We start from the raw sequence: 22484 nt of genomic DNA on the forward strand, positions 1-22484 counted from the left end.
TGCATCTTTTGTATAAAAATATTTAATATATTTGCCGGTGACAAAACAAGAAAATAGGCAAGACCTAAAACTCGCACACACTCGCGCGCACACACAAGCACACACATAGACCTGCAACATTCAATACAATAAAACATTCTCTCTGGCCAATCGCCAATCCCTCCTGTCGAAATACTTTATAGGCCTAACTGACAGACAGAAAGGGTTTGACTGTGCAATAGTCTATCAGGTTTGTCTGCTTCTAAAGAGTCCATAACTACAAGCAGACCGAATAAGGTAAAAAGACTTGACCAAGTTGACTGTGGGTTTAAGTCCAAGTCCAACATCCACTGATAATTAATGGGTCCTGTCCTAACCCGCCCAGTCAGTGACATCCTTTACTTTTCTAGGCAGTTTCAAAACTGTCCTTATAGATTGTTCTGTCTTGGTTGCATACTGTGGCACATGTCTGTCGCTGCTTAGATTCATGTGGAGAAATCCAACTGATCACTGCAGCAGCTGGCAGGCCATGAGTTGCTGACAGTCATCTGGGAAGCTGCCAGAACAGCAGCTGGGTGAGGGAGCAGGATGTGGGCATCAGCTAGGCTCCGATCCTAGAGAAGCATCATTTCAGCTGCTATCGTTTGCTGGAGCATCATCATCCCACTGACTGAAGCTTTCTCTCCTGGACGTCCATTTGGGCCTTGAAGTCTGATTGGCTCTCTGCTGGTTGGCTGTGAGGAGGTAGTTGCAAGTCGCACTGGATAATAGCCTGAACTAATAAAATGTAAATGCAAGCGTAGGTGGAGCTTTCGGAGACTGGGAGGCAACGTGGTGAGGGGGGTGTGGTGTGGTCGAAGGTGAATATCCAAGACTGTGGTTGGGAGATGGGGTCCCTAAAGGAGAGGGAGAGAATACAGATCAAATACTGGCACTTGACCGATGTGTGTGTTGTGTGTGTGTGTGTGTGTGTGTGTGTGTGTGTGTGTGTGTGTGCGCGTGCGTATGCTCTCACCATTTGATGTTAAGTTGCTCCGGTGCGGAGACACCGACACACAATGTTGGTCTTGACCTCTAATCTGCTTGGAGCCCCTCCCTCGTAACACATCTGTTATCTGGAAAAAGATTTACAGTCTATTACAACCTCCCATTCGCATTACCTTGAATGTCACTGTTTTGTTTTGAACTACTAAATTATGCTTGAGCTAAAAAAAAAAAAAACACAATATCTGTGGAGAGCACACTGTACCATTCAAGTCTGGCCACTAGGTGGAAGGATACACACATTTACTTTCCATTGATGACATTTCAACAAGAGCTGGGTCAAATAGGGTTTGCAAACAATTCTTTGCATTTGTTCTGACCTGTTTGGAGTACCACATGCTTGAAAGTTTAGACAATCATATAAGATAATCATAAGATACATCACAAGGAAGTATCTTATAATCAATTTAGTAAACTTTTCTGGGATTTAGCCTCTGATTTGTCCTGAAGCAGTAACTCCCACCCATCAAGGAGGTTAAAACAAACACTAATACGATTGCTCCTTTCTCTCCCTTACTTTCTTGTTCTTGGCCACCATCACGGGCGTGTCGTTGTGGTAGTTCTTGAGGCTGCTGTCAGCTCCGCTCTTCAGCAGCAGCCGCACCGTGTCCACCTGTCCTCGACCACAGGCGCTGTGCAAGGCCGTGTTCCCGCTGTACGACTGGCTGTTGACATCACAGCCATTCTGCGAAGGACAGAGTAAGACGACACAGATGTGAGGCAAAATGAAAACCAGTGTAGAAATGGTGACGCATAAAAAGGGGGACAGAAAAGGGAAGAGCAAGGGAAAGGGTGAAGCATATAAAATAGGAGAGATACTATCATAGAGATTAAACAGTTTAATCTCTATGGATATTATGACACGCCTCCCAATGTCTGACAAAAAACAAAACCTATACTTAAGTCCATTCCTTTGAAACTAAAAAGGAAAGGGGAACTGTGGGAAACAGGTAGGAGCTCAGCATGACTGCAAAGTATAGACAAGAGGTATTCAGCAGATGAGCTGAAAAAACAAAACAAAAACTATCAAATAGAGCTGACTCACCCCCCCCCCCCCCACACACACACACACACACACACACACACACACACACACACACACACCCGCCCACACTCTCATTACCTCAATGAGGAAGTGGACCATGTCGGCATTATTGCTCTCCACTGCATGCATGAGAGGACTCTGGCCACTTTTGACGTCCTGTTCAGAAAAAAGCACCATGGGAAAGGTCAGCGGACACAATCAGAGACAGTAAATCTTAAATGTGTGATCTTGTGAAACCTAATCACTGCTGAGTAAGTGCAGCACGGGGACTGACCATAGCATTGATGTCAGCTCCTGCATCCAGCAGCATTTTGGCCAGGTCCATATGGCCAGCCTGCACTGCCAGATGGAGAGGGCTCAAACCTGAGAATGGGGGCAGAGCAGCACCTTTAGCACAAGTTTTATGGTATTTATTATAATTTTCTGTTGATTTTTAACTTTGTATTATGTATTTTACTTTGTCATGTATCCTTTCCTCCTGCTATTATTACTTTTCTTTTATTCCTGTGAAGCATTTTGTAAATCTTTTTTGATAAGTGCTATATAAATAAAGTTATTATTTTCATTACTATTATGGTAAGAAAATGCAGACATATACACAGACACATACAAATAAATACACACACATACACATACACACACAGGTGAATGCATACGTGCGCTCCCACATGCACATAGACCCCTTCCCGCACCTACACACAGCTGTGACATACCCTCACACACACCCACCTGGCCCCTTATAAACTTGAAGGAAGCAGAGTCTGGGTGCATTTCTGGGGGCTTTCTGCTGTGCCCAGACTTGTTAACACTCACACTAACATAAGACCACTGTGGCAGGAAATGTCCGCTTCCCTTCTCGCTCACACACCCAACGTCAGACACCCAAAACACCCCATGAGTCACAAACAAGAGGAATGTAGCAGATGGCAGCTAATAAGTGTGCCCAAAAGGTATTTTGTCACAAAGATAGTCAACTTAAACCTGTCTAATATAAAACTTGTGCCCGATATTTGTGTCACAATTTCCAAATTTCCAAATTTGTGTTTTGGAAAATTACAGTATGTCACAACTTCAAGTCAAGATCGTGAAGAATGGGTGCGTATTTATTAAAATACTTCCACAATTTGATACTTTGGTCTGTATTCATCAAATTGCTCACAGCAAAATCACTTAAGTGGGAATGATCAGAAACAATCGGATGGCTTAATTAGATTAGATGACATAGCGAGAGAAGCTAATCAGTGATTCTAGATCTGCTTTCCTCCACTTACCCTCATAGTTTCTGATCTCCAGGCACGTGGAGGAGGAGGACTGGGAGAGGACAACAGACAGACAGTCCTGCTGGTCGTATTCACAGCAGAGGTGGAGTGCGGTCTGGCCGTTACGGTCCAAGGCCGCAAGGTCGGCTCCCGCTCTCAGCAAAGCCTCCACCATGCCTGCCTGGTGGGTTATCACTGCCAGATGAAGGGGAGTCTGGGAGAGAAGGAGAGGGAAGAAAAGAGGGGCTTAACTTTGACACTTTAGGCAAGCCATTGTATTCAGTTCCATAAAGGCAATACACTGTCTCCGTTCATAGCATTCATTTTTCACACTACAGTACAGACTGGCAGGCACTCGGAGAGCGCAAACATCCAGCAACGCTTAACAATTCTCCAACTTGCTGTTACACCCAAAGGCATCATTCCTATCACTTTTAAATTTTAAGATAATTTGATATCTTGACCCTGTAAACATACCTTAGGATCTGAAATCATGTCTCTATTTCCATTGCATAGTTTCATAGCTACTGTATGACTAAAAAACAATAATCATCTAATGGTGGAAATCCAGATTAACATCAAAATCTAATCAATTGCTCCTTCGCCCAAGGTCGATCTGTGCACCAAATTTCATGGCAATCTCTGGATACATTTCCCAGAGATATCCCACTGACAGACAGACAAACTAACTAACAGGAGCAAAATCATGAACTCCTAAGCAGAGGTAATGAACAGTAGGGGAGGTATGTATCAAGGAATCTATAATCCTAATCTATAGATTTCCTGGCATATGAGGTTGGAGGAAGAGCTAGAGTTATTCCTGGTAAAGGAATCCTTTCATCTTCAACCTGTTCTACAGGTCGAAGGTCAGAGACACAATGAAATGATGACAATAAAAATGGGCCAACGCCTACAAATAAACAGGAAAGCCACGTCAGGTCACACTATCATCATAACACATCAGAAGATCACTAGATGCAATGCAGGCACATGCACAGTAACGTGCGTATGCCCACGTACACATGAACACCCTAACCCACACACACACACACACACACACACACACACATTTGCAAAATTCATAGTTGTCAGTCAAAGTCCAAAAAATCATAAACTGTCTAAAATGAGACTAGTGCACCATCTGTCAAAGGACAGACATCAACAACAACAACAGCCCCAACACATGACACTGTGATTAATGCAAAATGAGGACGAACCTGTTCTGAGGGACAAACAGTCTGTAATGGCAGGGAAGTGTGTTAAAAATAACACACTGTGGTTGCCTGGTTGAATCCTACTGGGGCTGAGTGAAATCCCTTGAGCAACCTAGAATATTCCTCTGGGTGAGGTCAGTAAATTATTAAATTGATAGCTATGTTAACTCTGGAATCGGGCCAGGGCGCTGGAAACCTGTTGTTTAGATTAAGCAATACAATAGTCTGGTTTGGAAACACAGCTTAGTCATAAAGGGAAGTCTTTTAACCTGGACTTTCTAGCTGTTATTAATGTTACACAATAAAAGCAGCAATCAGGAACAGATTGTTGAATGATGTTCCAAGTTTCACTTTTGCTGTATTACTTGGAGCCATGCTGTGGTCGATGTGTGTGTGTGTCTGTGTGTGTGTGTTTGGGGGGGAGGCGGGGGGTGTTCCAGTAAAGACTAGAAAAAAAAGTGGAGTAACACAGGGAGAGAGACGAAGTGGAATTCCTCCAGTGTGTCAATGCCAGTGGCCCTCCCTTCCACTCCTGTTTCCCTGAATCCGGTGACTCACAAATTGACGCACACATGCACACACACACACACACGGATAAAAATGTACATAAATAGACATGCACACACACACACACACACACACACACACACACACACACACACACGTAGTCATACGTCCACGTACAATTCATGTACTTTGAACTTCCTATAATCAACATTCACTGCGGTACCAAACGTTGCGAAAGCCGTCATGCTGCTATTTTTGAGCTCACAAAGCCCTCACATGAAACTGTTAAGGAAGTAACTACAATCTGCAATCATTTCCAGAAATAAAGTAAAATACCTTTGCCAACTGAAGCCTTTTAAGGCCTTTTAAACACACTCCAAAGTTCACAAGAGTTTGGCGCTCGCTTCCTGTAAGGCATTTCGGAGTGACTAAAACAAAAACCCAGTACAGATAAGAGGAGGGGTGGGAAGGCAGGGCAGGAGGGAGGAAGGGATGGAGGAGGTCTTTGGAGGGAGGGGTGGGGAGGTGGAGAGAAGGAGGAAAGAGGAAGAGACGGAAGCGATAGAGGGGAGTCCAGGGGAAAGACAGGATAAGAGAGGGAAAATCCCTTCTCTCTCCCCTGCGTCTGTCCTCACACACTCGCATTCCTGCAAAATGAGCGGATCAGCGGGAGGAGGAGAAAAGATGGGAGCGGATTTTTCTGGGCATGAAGAAAAGCCCTGGGCTGTACTGCAGGTTGTGCCAAATGCAGATAAGGACACAAACAAGGGTGGAAGGCAAACACAAAGAGACAGAGACTTGGCTTCAGCGGTGAGCACCATAGGGGCAGAGCCAGTTCTGTGGCACAAATAAACAACAGCGCCTACGTCAATGTTGTTGACAGTTATCATACTGATATTATCTGCCGGTTTATCACTTAAGGTTAGAAAGAAAATGAAATTCTCCAGAAATATTTTCATAGAGAGAGACAGACAAAGACAGAGAGAGAGAGAGCGAGAGAGAGAGAGAGAGAGAGCGAGAGAAAGAGAGAGAGAGAGAGAGCGAGAGAAAGAGAGAGAGAGAGAGAGTGCGCCACGCAAAAGGGAAAGTCCCTCTGAACTACCCTCTGTAAGGTATGTTGAAACAGCCCAGAGCAACAGGAGGGGTCATGTGACTTCTCGGAAAGAGGATACTAAAGCACACACAAACAGAGTAACACAGTGGAGATGCCTCGCACGCACACACACGCACGCACGCACACACACACACACACACACACACACACACACACACAGAAACAGAAACAAAGCATACACCACAAGCATTATCACATATGCTCAAAAATCTACAAATGAAAATCTGAATCGGAATCTAAAAAATCAGAATAACTAGTTATTTAAGAAAAGGCTACAACAACACAATGAACACGATCACTTGCAAAAATATCTTCAAACAGGCTATATAATATATAAACACTTATTTTTTCTATGGCTTGGAATGATGCAAAATAACTATATCATCAACAACAACCAATGAATGAATCCAAGCAACAGCTCAGCTACACTTTGAGTGTAAAAAATGAATGTGCGTGACAGATCAGCAGACTGACAAACGCCATTTAGCAGACGCCTTTATCTAAAGCACATGACAGTATCATCAGTGCATTCAGGCTCTGCAGCCTCTTCAGTGCCACGCTCCACACATCACGGACCATCAGCTGTGGGAAGAGCAGAGCAAAAGGAGGGCTGACTAGTGCGGTGTGTGTTTGTTCAGCGGCGGTGATAGCATGGACAGTGTGTGGGAGTATCAAACAGCTGTCTCTTCCATCATAGTGACTCTGGGTGCACGAGGCAAATCGAGCACTGACACTTGCACTTTTGTTCAGCTACAGTACTGATAGTAACACTCTGTCGAAAAGGGTTCCATATGCAAAACCACGGAAACGCAGGATTTGTCATCGATATTGGGAAATGCTATATTTTTTTCTCTCTCTGTCTTTGGGAAATTTGCCAGTGCCAGACAAAGTCTTCACTGCTGTCTGGTAAAGTTTATGCTGTAAAAAAAAAAAAAAATAAAGTTCCCAGGCCTGATTTTGATACAGGTCTTTCTTTATGCTATCCAGTCAAAACCACACAATCTGGTAGGCAAATGACTGTGGCGGGCTCTCAGTTTGAAAATCTCCCCTCTTGGTTCTAACTACATATGGCATGATCGGTGTGTGCGTGTGTGTATGTGTGTGTGCGTCCGTGCGTGCGTTTGCATACAGAGGACAGACACAGGATATCACAAAACGTATGCAGTCAAGCCTCAGCGGTAAGGAAAGACATCAACCGATGTTAGCACCAGCGTTATTTCTGGTAAGCACGCCTGTGGTGTCCTGTGTTGTGAAACCCCAGCCCTGTGAACTAAAAAACTGCAGGGCTCAGGTGCTTTCTTTGGTAAAGGATGAAAGAGAGAAAGGCTGGCAGGATGCTGAGCGGGGGAGAGAAGAGAGGGAAACAGAATGTGGAAGTGCTGGCTTAAGGGCCAGAGCTTGGGACAGTCCTGGATTGGGAAACACCCGAAGACAATTCCTTTCACACATTCCAGTAAAGCACGCTGTACCTAATCTCTTGAAAAGATGTTCTGAGGTAACGCAGGTAGGTGTTAAGAGCCGGAACAGTGGCTCGGTGGTGAGAGAGGCTGAAGGTTCACAAGTTCAAATCTTTACAACAGCCATTGTGTCCATTTACAGCCATGCATTGCCCTAGACAAGAGCGTCAGTTAAAAATGTAAAATGCAAAGAATATTTAAGTAAATGACATGTTAAGAGAAATCTATCTGTAACCTATGTTGTGTCACTTTCCAACATGTCCATATGTTTTTAGGTAGGGACAAGACCTCATCTGTTTTGAGAGTGTAGAGTTCATGAGAGTGCATGTCCACTTGGCAACACTTTGCATCATACTTTATGCTTCACTTGTATCATCTTGGCTCTCCCATGTAACTTTAACAACATGGTAAATCTCACAAGGAACACGCAGACCCTGATACTGAGGACAGAAGACACACTGTATTGAAAAAGCACTGTATTGAACTGGAAATGTGACATATTTCATGAGTGAAAATTATTATTGTGAAATACACATGACAAAGTAAAAGAGAATACTGGAAAATACAAATGGTCCTTCCCAGCAACTTGAGTGATTGCGTGTTTTGGCTTGTGGCAAGTGCAGGTGGACCGACCGGGAAGGGTGAATTCCATCGAATAACCATCAGCCGCAGTGGCTGTAAGAGGATGATAAAGCGTAGCAAGGCAAGGAGGAAACCAAGGGACTTCCTCTTTCATTCTTTTCCCTGTTACTGTTATCTGAAGGGTGAGGCTGGGGAATGTACTTCACATGCAGTAGCCGCTGCGGAAGTCCCCCATCGCACATCTATCCTGCATCTATCCTCCATCGTATTACAATGACTGATGCCGACTCTTCTTTCATAAAACAGAAGCACAAAATCTGCTTTTCTGAATGGGAAAGCTGCCAGATTTTTGTGCCTTCTTACATCTGAGAAGAAAACAAAGATTGAACTTCTAGCGAGACTTCTATGATGTCTACATCTGCAATAGGAATGATACCTGCCGTGTGTGTGTTTGCGCGTATTTGTGTGTGCGTGCGTGCATGCATGTACGTTTTAATGGGCAGGACTGCGGCATGTGTGTATTTGCAGGAGTGTGTCTTCACGCCTGTATTTGTAATTTGTCTCACCTGTCGGAGGTTGTTGTAGGTGTCCAGGTCTCTGCCGGCCAGCCCCAGGAGGTAGATCAGTGTGTGGACGATAGCCTGTTCCCCCTGCACCACAGCTATATGTAGAGCTCTGCAATGAACACACACACACACACACGGAATGTTACACTAACACAGTTGAAAGTGACATATTACAGAGATTCTTGCTTTTCAGAGGATAGTTAGACTGGGCCAAAGGTTTTTCTGACACAGTGACCCACTGACTCATCCTGGAGTTAACTTCTGCTTGGTAGAAGGTAGAAACTGATTGACTGACCTGATAACTAATCTGACCTTCACACTTAAAAGGGTATGCTATATACAGTACATTTAGGCCTATATATGTGCAAAAACCCATTTAGAGTGCACATATGTGTCCTTTTTTTCCATAGGGAGTGTGCGTTATAGTTCAGGATTGTTTGGTGATTGTTGTGAGTGAGGATGTGCTGAATGATTGATGGGAGTCAGAGTTTTACAGTTCAAAATGTATGTCTGTGAACTGGTTAACCTCATGCACTGCAACCCAGTTAACCCCCAGTCAGTAAAAACGTCTTACAGTAAAAGTTAAATATTTTCGGTATCATCCATTTGGGTTGAAAATTAGACATTCTCATCCTGATTCATAAAGGAGTCGGCCCGTAGGCTGACTCATAATACACTTGACACCTGGAGGACGGTAACTGTTTAGTGTGATCAGCAGTGGCCAACACTAACCTAATTATCCCACAGACAGTTAAGCTGAGTCTCTCCAAAGACGTACATGCATGACTCACCACTCCTATCAACCCCTTATCAAGACTAAAGAGGAAACCACTATCTGACGGCTATATGTAAAGCGAAAGAACAAACATGGGCCAAAACTTTAGGACAGGGAAGGGGAGAAAACGCAAGGTTCGTGCTGCAGAGAACAGGATAACAGTTTTCACATTATTTCGTTTTTTATGCTGTGAGAAGAAGCAGCTTCCAGTAAGAACCAGACTGGTTTTATGTCACTTCCTGTTGTCAGTAACAATGGCAGCATTCTCTCTCCCTCTCTCTCTCTCTCTGGGTGCTGTGAAATCCAGCCATGAAGCATACTGGTTTCTGATTGGGGTTTTCTGTAGGTTTACTGAATCAGCTTGGTCCAATGGATAAGTCATACTCAGAAAAAGAATAGTGCAACAGGAAGCAGGGACATTTCTAGAGAATAAGTTAAAAGTACCCTTGCAGAAAATTTGAGGTCAGCAAAAACCGTTCTTACAGTGACAAAAGCTCTTGCAATACTTCCTCTCAGTGATGTGTCCCACTGACATGGAGTCATTATTAAAGATCGCAATCTCCTGCCTAAAAAAGAACATCTGCATGTTGTAAAGTCAGGCATGCAGAAAGCAAGGCGGGCATGGTGACAAGTAAAGACAAAGCCCTCTCTGAGTAAACAAAAGACGCTCCGACAGCACAATGCACAAGGGCTGAATTTTGTAAACACGCCGAAATTTTACTTCACTTTCCTATCTTTATTACAGCAGGTGTGCAGTACAGTGCAAAGTCTTCGCCAATATACTATAAGTCAAAGTAACAACCGCTGAAGTTGTCATGTAGTGTGAATACTACAGTCTGCAGAGTAATAGTGAGTGATACAGTTCAAAGCTAAAATTAGTTACAGTGCATACCTGCCTCTATGAACTCAAAAATCTCTTGGCACAACATCTAAATGAACATGTGTAAACATAAAAATGTAAATGTGCTACATCAGGGCGCCTGAGGGGGGTTCTCTCCCTCCCTCTATCTATCTATCTATCTATCTATCTATCTATCTATCTATCTATCTATCTATCTATCTATCTATCTCTATCTATCTATCTATCTATCTATCTATCTATCTCTGCCAACCACAGAACAATCTGACAGCTTGGCATAACCACGGTGTGCAAAGTGGAAACATTCAAATTCTTTGAGAACTTGATAAAGGCAAGTATGAACAGAATAATGCATCAGTGTGCGGTCTGTCAAACCGCCACTTAGAGACGGTTAGGCACAGTATGTGTATAGTATGTTAGATATGCAGCTCAAGATAAGATAAAATGCACAATTAGGGGGTCATCCAACAAACGCTAGTTCATTTGGGGCTCTATGATCTGTTGCTTTGATAACCACAAAACTTTACCTGAGGATCTTTCTTGAGAGCAATCATGTATCATATAACAGACTTTTTTTTTCTTTTCTTTTCTTTCAACTCTTCAGCTGTTGATCAAATAGCACAACACACACATTTGTGGTCTATCCCTAAAGGTATATACTAAGAACTACTAAGAAAAAAGATCAAATGAATAGTCATGTCCTATAGAAAATAAAAGCCCCCAAAAAAGAAAGAAATGCAAATCAATTTTAATTATAGAAAAACTGTGCGTGTGTGTGTGTGTGTGTGTGTGTGTGTGTGTGTGTGTGTGTGTGCGTGTACATACATGCATACTTTTGTGCATGTATGTGCCAGCACAGAGGTCAACACAGTCTAAAAGGACTAAAAATACCATGCAAGAGCAGATTGGAACTGCAACTGTAATGAAGAATCAGATGATTCGCTCCTGACACCACACCGCTGTGAAAAGCAGAACTTGTATTTGACCGGGAGTGCGTCAGTTCTTTCCTCAGCTGGTCCCCGTTCCTGTAACTGAGCTCAGCACACAGCACAAACAACACAGACAGAGTCTCCCCTGCCGCACTTACTGTACATGTTATCAGCTAGTCCTCATTTGCCTTAAAAAGCCCCACTGTCTCACCAATAAGCCCTGCAGTGATTGGAGAGATCTATCACACTATCTCCAGTCGAAAACAGTTACAGGATTTGTCGTTATGTGCACTGAGGAAATTCTGAAGATTGATGCATTATCATTGAATCAGGGCGCATCTCATCAGCTCTTTCTCAGCATTCAGCTCAACTATCAATAGGTGTGTTCATATAGTGCAAAGGTGACAATCTCTCTCTCTCTCTCTCTTTGTCTCTATCTATCTCTCTCTCTCTCCTTATACACTTATTTCTCTCTGTATCCATCTCTCTCTCTTTCTCTCAAGATGAAACTGTGCTGTCTCTAGTTCCTGGAAGTGGGGCAGACCACAGCCCCAGATAACCCCAGGCACAGCGGCACTGACGCAGACAGGAGTCCCAAGCTACCCGCATTCACACAGACAGACCTAGTGTATGTGTGCGAAAGAGAGCGATGGGAGGGGGGGGTCAAAGACAGAGAGACAGATAGATGGAGAAGGAGAGGAGAGAGAGAGAGAGAGAGACAGAGACACAGAGAGAGAGAGAGAGACAGAAAGAGGGAGAGGCCGCCAAGGCAGCGGCATACATGCGGTATCCTGTTTGGTGTGGAGGGTGAGGAAGCAGCCATGCCGAATGATCAGACCTAAAGCCCAACATCTCCTGTGGTCTGTGGACCAGCTGAGCGATGAGGTGATGTGTGTATGTGAATAGTAAACAACAAAGCAGCGAGGACGCACAGCAAATTCAGTTTACAAGAAGTTACACCTTACGGCACACGGTCTGGTCTGCTGCACTTGTCACGAAGCATGATGCGGCTTCCTAGCTCTGCAGAGACTGTGTGTTAGAAGTTGCAAGTATTTGTGAGAGCTACAGTATGTGTCAAAGCAAAAGAGGCTGAGTTGGCAATTTATTATTTTTGCATTTGTATGGTTTTGAATCCCTCTCTTGGATTGCATCACAGCATTTCTATTTGTCTCATATTTGTAAGCTCTGAAACAGTGTCAAAATGTGTGTTAAAGCTCCGAAAAGCACAGTTTCGTCCATAAGTGAGTAAGTGAGTGAGTAAGTGAGTGAGTGAGCAAGTGACTGAATTCCTGACTGACTGACTGACTGACTGACCAACTGAGTACATGTAAGCATAAGGTTGAAAAACTGTAAGAAAATCTATGTTGTCCGCACATCACAAGAACGACTGACAGTGTGGATGAGACAGAGAGAATAAGAGCAAAAGAGAGACAGAGAAAAGGAGAGAGAGAGAGCGAGATGAGGCAGATAGAGAGAAAGCGGTAAATGAGGAAGTGAGGAGCGGATGTTTGGGTTTTTGAGCCCATTCATTTAAAAACACTGAGAAAGAGAGAGAAAAGAAGAAAAGAGAGAGAGAGAAACACCTGAGAAAACCGCAATCATATTTAAAAACTTAGCACTCACAGGTTTTCCCGAAACTGAGGGGCTCAGAGGCGCTGAGAACAGAGGATGAACAGCCCATTGACGTAAGTGCGCTCGCACGCGCGCTCGCACGCATACGCAAATGCTCACACATACATACACACGCACACACAGACAGTGTGAAAGGACAGGGGGGCTGAGAACATTTCTTTCTGTAGAATTCACACAATGTTTCAGACAACCACAATGCAGCAAGTAGGTACAAGCCAGCCAAAAGAAAAAGCTCGACCACATTATCAAGGGTCTAGACTTAGTGAGAAAGGAGAAAGACTTTGGGTTCTATTGAGTCTTTTTTATGTTGCATTAAACTACTACCATGGTATTGATATACATTTTTCATATTGGACCTTGCAACTCTGGATAAACTTCCTTGTAATGTGCGCTGGAGAAGAGTGTCAACTAAATAATGTAAATGTAACTTCTTCTGATGATTTGATGACTTCGATGATTTCTTTTGATGTTTTGAGGTTCCATTTCCTTGGAGCTGAACACATTTTAAGTGTAAACGATACTGCAAGTGGAGATAACGCGCAAGTGTGTACCTACATGGATTGCCAAATGAAAAAAAAGATTGAGAAAAAAAGAGGTACAGAGTTGTACTTTCTGTCACCAGGGCTGTAGCCACTCTGCACCTTAAATTATAAGAATGCAGAAAAATGTATCCTGACTCTGATGAAGACCAGATCTGGTTGACACATGTTGGTTGTTTGCTTAACTATGTAGTCACGATTAAGAAGACTTTTTTACATTTTTGTATCTGCAGACAGTTCTGCGTATACAAAAATTTTAACAACAAACAACCAACACATGTTGATGATGATCTTGTCTTCATTAGACCTGGGATACATTTTATCTGTATTCTCTTTCCTTGCCACTGTCTATTAATGGCAGACAAGTCACAGTATCAGTGAATGCAGCACTGGTTTCTGAGGTAGACACTGGAGACCAATCACAAGTGACATGTCATGGGACTTACGGCTCTGCTAAATGTTGGTCATCATGGGATTGTTTTGGATGCAAATGACACTGATACTTTCTGAAACCACAAAAACATGAGACTGGCATTTAATTCTTGGACATGCTATGATTTCAGTCACATGACTGTGTGTGTGCTCGTATCAGCCTGTCATTTCAGTTGGTGTGTGGGTGGGTGTTAAGTTTTTAGACAAAGCGAAGTGCCCATGCGTTAAGTTTAATATTTGCATTCATGTGGTTTTGAGAACTCCTCCAGTGCCCCATATATTCTCATTCCCAACCCCCAACCAGAGACTAGTCAACGCAAAATTATAGTTTTGTGGAAGACACACACACACACACACAGATATATATATATAAAAAGCTCAAGAGGCCCTGTTCAATCCAAGAGCACAGACTCAAGTGCCACAGTTAGTTTCCACAGCAGCGTGTTAGTTCTGAGTCCTGATACCAGTTCAGTGAATCATTGCTGATCTACAAACCAGTCTCCCTAACACAGGAAATGAAACAACAGAAAAGAATCTGGTGGGGCAAGGAAGGGTATCCACACATACACATGCATGCCTACACACAAACACACACACACACACACACACACACACTTACACACACCTTTAGCCTCTGTCATCAACAACAACACTGTACCTACCCAGCATGCAGAGCCAGGTTGAATCACAGGGACCATAACAAATAAAATAAGACCATATCACAGTTGCAAACATCCCATCTCACAAACCACATCCAGGTTACCGCCATGTAACGAATGCCAAAAGTTTTGTTTATGAAGTCAGACTGTCACTTGTCTAGACTAGTGCAGCCTGGATGCAGGCCCATGAATCACTCGTATTCACTTGTCACTCGTTGCTTGTTACTACGTGACTATTTAAATTTCACTATTCACGACAGTGGCATTGGTTTCGTCTCCAGAGGTAGTTTGGACCTACAAGCATCAAGCCCTCTGATTGGACTCCAGTGGTGGAAAGAGTTCTAGAATGTTCTATTCAAGTAGAAGTATTGTTACTTTTACACCGGTAAAATTACTAATTGTATAATTGTAAAAATCAACCTAGTAAGTGAAAAATAGCTCATTTAAAATGTACTGAGTAATGTAGAATGAGTAAAAGTTACTGAGTTACTTTTTAGAAAAGAGAACACTGGTAGATGTGATCTTGTCCATGCAGTTCTAAAAGGACGAGTACAGAGTTCAAGCTCAATTATTTTAATTGGAAAATTTGGAAATCACAAAATAAAGTGCACAAACAAAGTGAAGCCAGATTACTCTTCTCTTCCTTGGTGACTGACCACTGACTGTGATTGGCTCCACAAAATTTGTGTTAAATGTGATTTAAATGCTAAGTACAACACTTAAAAAAGTCCAAGTACACAAATAAGCTGCTCAATTACAGTAACGTGAGTAAATGTAATTAGTTACTTCCACCCTTGTTGGACTCAACAATCTGTGGGCTTACTGATGAAACCCTGTGTTTACATCTACTCACGAGATTAAAGCTACTTTTGGCTACTGTGATTGGCTGGGAATGATCTATGACAGGGATTGATGTATCATTGGTTCACGCAAATACAAATTCAGGAATGCGGCCGTAGCAGTTCCATGAATCGCCAAATTCACAGTCAGCAAGAGAATATGTGAAAACTTGAGTAAAAGTAGGAATAACCTGATAGAATAAAAGTCCTCCATTAAAGTAAAAAAGATAAGGCCTCGTGCACAGCATGTACTCTAGGTCAAGAGGTGTTGGAGACTAAAGCTAAAGCTAAAAACTCCACATATGTGTGTGGTTGTAACCGCACACTCAAGCCTATGGATTCAATACAAAAAAGGATATTTATTGAATCATAAAGCTCCTGCATTTAAGTATTAGGCTACATAGTAAAAGTAATGAAGTATTTGGTATTAAACGTACAGACATGTCCATTTCTAATCAACCTATAATTCTCTCTATTTGAGAACTTGGAATTTCTCCTACTTTGGAGCATTTAATCTCTTTAGGACAGCTTGACACCTTCTTAAATTTGGCTGGTTTGAAAATGGAAAGTCATTATTTTTATAGTAATTACATGTTTTGTATGTTAAACCTTTTTCATGAATGTGACAAGCAATTTCAAACTCAGAAGTACGCTGGGTGAAAGATTCCAACTCAAGGTCTCAAAGGTGCAGATGTGAGCTAGGTCTGCTCAATCTGCACAATATTACAATAAGTCTTCACAGTCTGCTGGTAAACTCATGAATATATGACGGGGGTGAGGTCAGGTCGACGCACTGTGCCTGGTTTCCTCTATCAAGTCAGCTGTCAGACTAAAATGAGATGATTATGAATATGCATCAAGTGGATGAATCATAAAAATTCTTTCACGTTTACTGTACATGTATATGGACTTGGATACGAGGAGCCACTAATTTCTGAACTATGACCAGAAACTATTAAAATGCTCCAAAGAACCGCGATTCCCATCAACTGCCTTCCTCCCGTTCCTTCTTTGGTAGGCCTATAGAGTTATGAGTGACTTTTGCAGAGTGTGTTTTTTTGTGTTTTGACTGCTTAGGTGGCCTAGGAATTGCCTGTTGAACCTTCACACAAAGCAAACACCTTTAAGAAAACTTCACCCTCAACGTCACATTTTAAAGACATCAACATACGTGTCTCCATCTTCGTCTTGGCGTGTAGCCAGAGCGATATCGGCCAGGCGGTCAGTTTGGTGGGTCAGATGGACGTTGGGCACGGGGACCGGGGGCAAATAGTACACTGAATACACTGGGTGGTGACCTGAGAGAGAGAGAGAGAGAGAGAGAGAGAGAGAGAGAGAGAGATGGAGGGAGAGAAGCAGAGGAGGGTGAGAAAAAGATAAAATGAAAAAAAAAGATGGAAAAAAATCAACGAGCTGGCCTGGCAAACAAGTACATTTTTTGTTACATGGAAGTGTTTGTGTATGCATGCATGTGTTTGTGTTTGTGTGTGCGTGTGTGTGGTTTTGTGTGCATGCACAACCACACACAGAAGGAGGCACATACAGTAGTACTGAGTTATGACTTGACCCAGTAAGCTACTTTTGTCTGTGCAGACGACTGATCAAAGAAGATAGACAACCAGAACAGTTGACTGGACATTTTCTCAGTGACTGCACTTGTATAGTGGCTGCATCAACTATGACTTTGCAGTCTTTTCTTCCACCTGTGATGCATTAATGACCAAATATGTGGCGGAGGACTGTGTGCAATTATTGTTTCCAAAATCAAAATAATATATTATTCACTCAATACCAGAGTAACTGAGATCTCTTGCTGGTTGTGCCATGCACTGACTATCTTTGAAACATAGCTTCACTTTTGGTGTAATCATTCAACAGGTTTCAAGAACTCCTGTATGCACATAGCTATGATCTGCAAGATTAATTACATTGTTAATATCATTTGGGCCATTCTAAAGGCTAGATCAATATATTGCCCCTTTCTAAAAAGAACTATACTAATCAAATGATACATTTTAGATGGGCACTATACAGTTATAGCAGCAAAACTTTAAAATATGCACCATATAAGACAAGAAATTCAACCCACATGAAATAATATAGGCTTAGTACCATAGGAGGTAACAGTACCATGAAGTATGATAAGATCACTATTGAGTACCACAGATACACTACAAGAGTATATAGGAGCATGATATGAATATTATAATTTTTGTGTATTTCATCAACACTTACGGTACGTGGGCATTAAGTGAATGGGATACCCATCTCGACTCTGCCCTGCCTCTTCAATGCGCCTGGGTGGCACTGGTGCCTCGCAAATCCCGTTCTCATCCGCGGCTCTTAAGCGCTTGATCGGACTCTGCCGGTGTGTCAAGTCCCTGTCTTCCGCGGGAGATAAGCGGTCTCCTCTGTCTAGAGGAGCCGGCGACTGTGTCGAGTTCTCCGGCTCAGTATTAAACCGGCGTTTCCTGAAGGGAAGCCTGGAGGAGGAATTGTCCGGAGTCCGTTTGTCTGCTGCGCCGGTCTCTACACTCCGTGCGCTCACCATGGGGCAATGTTTGGTGTCCCGGAGTGCACAGTGCGGGCTCGTTATTCCCAAATTCTCCGTCCCTGTGCGCCCTTGGGCTCCGGGTGAGCCCGCTGTCACACTAGTGTCCCCGGCGCGACCTCTGCAGTCCTGAGTCCTCGACCCGCTGCTCCCACGCTCTCGGTGAGTGGTGCGCAGATCCAGCGGCGCCGAGGCAACCGACTGGTGGTCACCGTTCATGGTCATGATCCTCGGCATCAACTGGCGGTGAGGCTCTGGAGACGGTTTCAGGTGTGTGAAGACAAATTCTCGTTGTTCAGAGATGATTTTGTAGGAACAATCCATCCAAAATAACCAACAGCCTATGCGCAATTCCCATTTCCATGAAACCAGATGGGCAACGATCAAACCATCATTGTCTGCCTGTTTCCTTTTGGGTTATTCATTTATTTTAAATAAGCGTTCAAATTCACTGACTCAAAATGCAAAATTATTGTTTTTTTCGGAAGCGGAGCCAATAGAAGTTCTCCAAATGACTGTTCGGTATAGGCTACGGCTATAGCCTAGCGCACCTATGATAACTGCAGGTAAAGTGCGCTGTGCCACTGCTTTTATTGAATCAACAGTTCTGGCTTGTGCAATCACTGGTCGCTTATGGGGCTTTCCCCTTTGCTCTTAACATTAAGTAATGTTGCAGACGTTTTCGGGCAAATTACACAGAGTGAGGGAGACAGAAAAACACATACTAGTGTGAATTCAACGTAAGTGGGGCACTTTCTGCATTTCCGATTTCTGTGACATCAACCACCCAGCATATGTAGGCTATGCATTTCTGAATTTCTCAAGATGTTGCCTAACCGGTAAGAAGGATCGGTGTGCCCAAAGCCACATTTCATTCAGCATTTGGCAAAGTAGGTAGTAGGTTAGATAAAATGGGACACCCTACTATACTATATTGTAAGTCCTAACTATAGACTACTCTAATTGCAATTTAATGGACACTTTTTTTTATGTTAAATATTGATATATGAATTAACACACAACAGTAAACTATGTTAATAGGCTATGTAAATATGTTAATAAAACACACAGTTTAGATGGAAAATTGGTTTTGAACACTCCCTTGATGTTTTTTGTTTCCAAATATATTTCCAAATATATTCCAGGCATTTCTTCAGTCTATTTAATTTTTGCTTTCGATCATCATAAGATCAAATCTGGACCCATGCTAAGGTATGGTACATAGCATATTGCCATGTCCAGTTGTGAGGACTCCTGTAGGCTATCAATTTACATATGTTATCCTTGATACAGATGGGATAAAGGTTCAGACCTGATTTAAAGTAACAGTATACAAGAAGCAAAGTCTTGCCTGGCGTTAAGAACAGGTGGTCATCTAATGTAAACTGGATTTCTTTCCTCGATTGCAAAAGCCTAAAAGAAGTGTCCCACTTTATCCAGACGGGTCTGTAAAGTGGGACAATTCAGAAATGATTGACTTTCAAAATGTAAACATCATATATACTGACAACTTTTTTTCTATGCACCATTAAGTATTATCCACTTCTATAACATCATTTGGCATATTGCCATATGTATGCCCGTGATGTGATTTTGATCATATGGTTTCAGTGCAACAGTGATGTTGATTTTCACCTATCAGTCCAAGAAATATATATATAAAAAAAAAAACTAAAGTGTCCCATGTTATATGACATCCCACTTTCACTGAACTCACTCTACAACATAAAACAAATATTTTGTTCCAGTTTTGGTGCATTACTAATGATCAGACTGCTTTATAAATGGCAGCATTGTGGTAATAGCCTATTGAATTCTGTCACAAATGCATAAAATCTTCCTTTTTATTTGTACGACTGTGTGAACTCATAACTTTGTGAATAAATAATCTATGAAAACTCAATAGCGCCTAAGGCTTGATGCTTGTTGGGAAGATGTTCAGTACCCTGCTGCTGTTGGAGGAAGCAGGCTTTGCATGTGATCCAGTCCATCAGATGCTCGTTGTTCTTTCGGCTGCGCAGCTCTGTGGTGGATTTGTTGTTCTGTTGCCTCAGGCTGGTGTCATGTCACTTGGCTGCAGACTCTGAACCGAACAAGGGGATCTCCCTAAGCTGTAATAAGGAATAAATCCATTTTCTGGGAGTGACTGACTTTCAGAGACAAGATGGACTATCCAGCCTGACTGACTGATTGACGTCATGCCAGCCGCTACCCTCTGTGTGACCTGTGGCTCTGCTCTCTGACTGTCTTTGACCTCTTAACATGCACGTATGCAGGCACACACACTGACACACACACACACTGACGCACTCACACGTGTGTGCACACACCTCATCTCCTTGTCTTTAATCTTATCCTGCTCCACCCTCAGACCAGGTTCTAGTTACCAGGGTCAATTTGGGACTTTCCTCTTTCTATCGAAGTGTGGAACAGCCAACGGAAAATCAAGCTTGGTGTTTAAAGTCCCTAAAACACCCAGACTGCACAAACATGCTCTGCAGCTGTCAGGGTACTCAAGCGTGATGGTCTCTTTGGGCATGATAATGATGCCGTTATTTATCATTGACTGGGAAAAAAAAGGGCCTGCTTTTACCATGCCCACCCTCATCCTGTACACCCACTCAATAGAGCTCACTGCTGCATGAATGAGAGGCTGACTGAGTTTGAATGAACTTCAACAACACACATACATGTGCACAAAAAATCAATTCTCATGCCTTTCTAATATTTAGGTGCCTCATTTTCAGAGACTGCTTCAGATGCTGCACAATGACTATGAAAGCAGAAAGTAGCCTTCAGTGGCACATATTATGGGAAAGAATAACCAGAAGGATATCCAGAAGAATATTCAAAAGAGAAATGAGGCCCCCGTGTGCCAAGAAAGCAAAAGTGCGATTAGAAAAGTAAGCAAGGGAAACATTATGCATTTCAGAGTAGAACCTTATAGGATTAGATTCTACATTTTGGACACAGAAACGTTTTTTTTTTTGGTCATTCTTTGGCCAAGTGGCTTTGACTTTGACCTTGTGCAGGTAGGTAATGGGGTTGCCACCATACTATGCACAACTGGCGAATATTGAATAAGCAATTCCATTGAGTTATATAAGATTTTTATCTATTGTTCAAAACATATTCATGCTTTCCAATTAAGGACAGTTAACCTGTAAAGTGAAATTTCAATGGGTGAAAACATCAGTTTGAAATGACGACTAAACACTAAACACCACAGTCTCTGAGCTTGTTGTCAATGTCTCCCCCTTGTGGATGTTGAAGCAGAGGCTGTCAGCTTTCTCAACCATCTGCCCACCCCCCCCCACCCCCCCACCCCACACACACACACACACACACACACACAACAATACAGGTATTTTACTAACAGTATAATATTTTTGAGAACTTTATTCTTTCACTCTACACATCTCAAAATAAATAATTGTCTCCATTACACTTTTGAAAGCACCTGGAGTTGCTTGCCACTTTTATAATACAAGCTAAGGATACAAAACATTAATTCATAAAAATGAGAATTTTCCAAAAACAGCGGAATTCAAGAAGATGCACTCAGGTCAAGCACATGACTGTCCTTAAGTGGTGAAATCCTTTAAAGATCAAGCACACTGAAACACAGAAATGTGTTCAGTAGCTACATTTAATATCAAATTCTTCAATTCTTTAACTTAAGTCATATTTTTAACGGAGGCCTTTAATTTTACAAGACCATTATTCTATCAGGTTTTTCTTATGTTTTTTAAAGTAAAGGGTTTGTGTGCCTCTTGTACCACTGGCTGGCAATAGAGACCACATGTCTGCTACAGCAGACCTCTCATATTGTTAACACATTAACAGATTTATAGGAAATCTAACCCGACCCTTACAAAAGTTATAGCACAAAATTATAACATGATACTTTTTAAATGATAGCACGTAACATTCAGTTCATGTCTATAGTTGATAAAATGCTAACTGGCTCCACTGTATTTAAGAAACACTGAATAATTAACTTAAGAACTTCAGGTAATCAACAGATAGCCTATGTATATGTTTGGTATATACAATATATATACTGTATATATAAATACATTCTGTAATTTGGTCCCTGCTAACAGTTGGCTGGAGATGATGATTCCAGCTGTTTTTAGTTTTAGATCCCAAAAGAAAATTTGGAAGAATCCTTGGAGAAGCCATTGGAGTTTTTCAACTTTGACCTGCGGTGCTGTGACCTCACACGCATCCTGTCTCTCAGTGCTCTGCATCTGTCTGGAAACATTCTTACGCTCTCTAGCACTATTCTCTCTCTCTCTCTCACACACACGCACACACACACGCACACACACACAGAACAAAATCACACAAAGCGCACACTGACACACAGGCCTTGTGCATGTTCCATGCTTCCTCTGCCTTCATTCATATATGTTTAGTTTTGAGTCCACACCTCTGTCTTTCTCTTCCTCTCCCTCCCTCTTTCTCTCTCTCTCTCTCTCTCTCTCTCTCTCTCTATC

General features: G+C 42.4%; 1 protein-coding gene across 1 annotated transcript; it reads right to left on the reverse strand.

The window, feature by feature from the left end:
- Positions 1–3: 3 nt before the first annotated feature.
- On the reverse strand, positions 4–18532 carry bcl3 (BCL3 transcription coactivator). Its single transcript, XM_078286952.1, has 9 exons — positions 17667–18532; positions 16603–16729; positions 8768–8876; positions 3340–3541; positions 2343–2431; positions 2147–2224; positions 1541–1708; positions 995–1094; positions 4–875 (listed from the first exon to the last, which is right to left on the reverse strand). Exons 1-9 carry the CDS (start codon positions 18304–18306, stop codon positions 757–759), a joined length of 1632 nt encoding a protein of 543 aa, XP_078143078.1. The 5' UTR covers positions 18307–18532; the 3' UTR covers positions 4–756.
- Between the last annotated feature and the right edge of the window lie 3952 nt (positions 18533–22484).

This window comes from Centroberyx gerrardi, chromosome 12 (genome assembly GCF_048128805.1).
Source record: "Centroberyx gerrardi isolate f3 chromosome 12, fCenGer3.hap1.cur.20231027, whole genome shotgun sequence".
Classification (NCBI taxonomy): Eukaryota; Metazoa; Chordata; class Actinopteri; order Beryciformes; family Berycidae; genus Centroberyx; species Centroberyx gerrardi.

Bases quoted from the DNA above. Each gene is read 5' to 3' on its own strand.
- bcl3 (XM_078286952.1), bottom strand. From the start codon at position 18,306: ATGGATTGTTCCTACAAAATCATCTCTGAACAACGAGAATTTGTCTTC. The intron at 8,877-16,602 runs GTATGTTGATGT...TGTTCATTGCAG, and splicing joins CAAGACGAAGATGGAGACAC to AGCTCTACATATAGCTGTGG. The intron at 2,432-3,339 runs GTAAGTGGAGGA...CCCCATTCTCAG, and splicing joins GGAGATCAGAAACTATGAGG to GTTTGAGCCCTCTCCATCTG.